General features: G+C 48.4%; 1 protein-coding gene across 2 annotated transcripts; it reads left to right on the top strand.

The window, feature by feature from the left end:
* The first annotated feature begins 2,123 nt into the window (after positions 1-2,123).
* LOC125350294 (small ubiquitin-related modifier 2-like) lies at positions 2,124-2,402 on the top strand. Of its 2 annotated transcripts, XM_048344740.1 has the most exons (2): positions 2,124-2,262; positions 2,326-2,402. In XM_048344740.1, the coding sequence occupies exons 1-2, from the start codon at positions 2,124-2,126 to the stop codon at positions 2,400-2,402; spliced, it is 216 nt and encodes a 71-aa protein (XP_048200697.1). The 2 variants fall into 2 exon arrangements, with proteins under 2 accessions (XP_048200697.1, XP_048200696.1); XM_048344739.1 differs by having other exon boundaries at positions 2,124-2,402.
* The last annotated feature ends 251 nt before the right edge of the window (positions 2,403-2,653 follow it).

Below are 2,653 nucleotides of genomic sequence, written 5' to 3' on the forward strand. Positions count from 1 at the left end.
AGGGGCGGGTTCACAGGCAGGGGTGAGCTAGGGGCGGGCAGAGAAAAGGTCAGCCCAGTTTCCCACACACACACACACACACACACACATCGCCCCGGGCCACCCCCACCCCACCCCCCCCCCCGCCGCCGCCCCTGGTCACTTTTCTTGGTCACTGTTCCGCACGGTCCTCGCCCTTGCCAAGTGGGACCTAGCAAACCCACCCAAGCCAGCGTCTGCAGCTGGAAGAGGACGGACAGGGTGGATCGCGGGAGATCCAGGGCGATCCCGAGTGTCTGGGACGCCCAGGAACTTTTCCATCGCTCTCATCTGGGGGAGGAAGGGGCCCCACCCAGTGGACAGGACTGCGGCCGCCGCCGGGCCCCGCGATAAGCCTGGAACTGGCTGCCGACGTCCAAGGTCTGCTGCACGCGCGAGTGATCCCGCAGTGGAGACCCATCCGACCCCCAGGAGCCAGGTCCCCCCCTCCCACCCCACCCCCAAGAGGCCTGAACAGACTTCAGTGCAGCCACGCCGTGATTACAGTCGCAGGTCAGGTTCACTCCCACCCACCCCCCACCCACCAGTTGCATAGCTCCATTTCAACATAGTGTCTGTCCAGTGGGGGCCACAGCTCCTTGTGTTCACCCTCTGTCCCTCCATTTCTGTGTAAGCAGGATGCTTTGAACTGCAGGGCTCTGACCAGATTGGGGTGTTTTTCTTTTGGTGACCATGTTCTTGTTGTTGTTGTTGTGGATGGTGAGGGATCGTGATGTTTTTTGAGATTGAGTTTCACTTCCTAGCCCAGGCTGCAACTAGTGAGTCTCCTGCCTCAATATCCCCAGCACTGGGACTGTGGAGTGTGATACCATGCCTGGCTTCAGAAATACTTTTTTTTTTTTTGCACCAGTCCTGGGGCTTGAACTCAGGGCCTGAACACTGTCCCTGGCTGCTTCTTGCTCAAGGCTAGCACTCTGCCACTTGAGCCACAGCGCCACTTCTGGCCCTTTCTATATATGTGGTACTGAGGAATCGAACCCAGGGCTTCCTGTATACCAGGCAAGCACTCTTGCCACTAGGCCAGATTCCCAGCCTCCAGAAATACTTTTTTTTTTTTTTTTTCTTTTTTTCTTTTTTTTTTTTGGCCAGTCCTGGGCCTTGGACTCAGGGCCTGAGCACTGTCCCTGGCTTCTTCCCGCTCAAGGCTGGCACTCTGCCACTTGAGCCACAGCGCCGCTTCTGGCCGTTTTCTGTATATGTGGTGCTGGGGAATCGAACCTAGAGCCTCGTGTATCCGAGGCAGGCACTCTTGCCACTAGGCTATATCCCCAGCCCTCCAGAAATACTTTTAATGCACTGAAAAGAATGAAGTACTGAAAGCACACTGGAAGAAGAAAAAGTAGGGTTTTCAAAAAAAATGTAATCATGATTTATACATGCATAAAATAAACACAGGGTCAAAAGATTATTTAACCCATGAATGAAGGAGCCAGCATGAGGGCAAAACTGGTTCCAAAAGCATGTAAAGAACTGGTGATTTAATAGCCAGCTACAGAGAAAAGGGGTATATTAAGTTCAAACAAGCAAATTGATGGTTATTTTTTAAACACATTTCTTTTTATTTATTCTAGAGTTCACAGTACAGAACAACAGGTTTTCCTCTTCATAGGAGATCTACAGCCGAGATAATTATCAAAGTAGTTTCTCCCTGAAGAAAGCAAGGGGGCTTTTACTTGGGAAACAAACATACATCTTTGTATAGGGCTTAGCGTTGCCTATAGAGGTAGACACGTTTCTGAGCACATTCATCTCAAAATTATGACAGCTACAAAGGCTCTGGGTGGAGAATTTAGTATTATAATGAGCACAGTTTAGGTCACCTAAAAAGAATATGTCTGAGAGATTTGAGGATTTCAGCTTATTCTTGGTAAGCGTCTCTGAAGAGCTTTATCCAAAATAACAATAACAAACCAACAACTTTGAAGGTGCATTAACAGACATTTAAAGCAGTGTCCCTTCCCCCTCTACGCCTAAGAATAGGAATGTGCCCTTAAAAGTGCCTGCCTAAGCTGCCTGTGTGCTCCTTCGGTGCGGACCGGGACCTCTTTTGTGAAGCGGCATCTGAGGAGACTCCGGTGCTCGTGATGGCCGAGGAAAAGCCCAAGGAAGGAGTCAAGACTGAGAACAACGATCATATTAATTTGAAGGTGGCGGGGCAAGATGGTTCTGTGGTGCAGTTTAAGATTAAGAGGCATACACCACTTAGTAAACTAATGAAAGTCTGTTGTGAACCACAGATGAGGCAGATCAGATTCCGATTTGATGGGCAGCCAATCAATGAAACAGACACACCCACACAGTTGGAAATGGAGGATGAAGATACAATGGATGTGTTCCAGCAGCAGACAGGAGGTCTCTACTAAGAAAGGGAACCTGCTACTTTGCTCCAGAACTTTGTTCTTATAGACCAAGAATACATTCTTAATTAGAAAACTGTAATTTGGTTCCACCACATCCTGACTACTACAGTATAGTTTTCTCTATTCTTTCATTTTCCCCTTCCCCATTCCTTTATTGTACATAAAGTAACTGGTGTATGAGCACAAGCATATTGCTTTTCTTTTTTTCTTTTCCTTTTTCTCTTTTTCATGGCCAATGGTATATTTTGATTGAC

The sequence above is a fragment of the Perognathus longimembris genome, chromosome 4 (assembly GCF_023159225.1).
Source record: "Perognathus longimembris pacificus isolate PPM17 chromosome 4, ASM2315922v1, whole genome shotgun sequence".
Taxonomy (NCBI): Eukaryota; Metazoa; Chordata; class Mammalia; order Rodentia; family Heteromyidae; genus Perognathus; species Perognathus longimembris.

What these genes read in the sequence shown, in the direction of transcription:
- LOC125350294 (XM_048344739.1), top strand. Translation starts at nt 2,124, where the DNA reads ATGGCCGAGGAAAAGCCCAAGGAAGGAGTCAAGACTGAGAACAACGAT.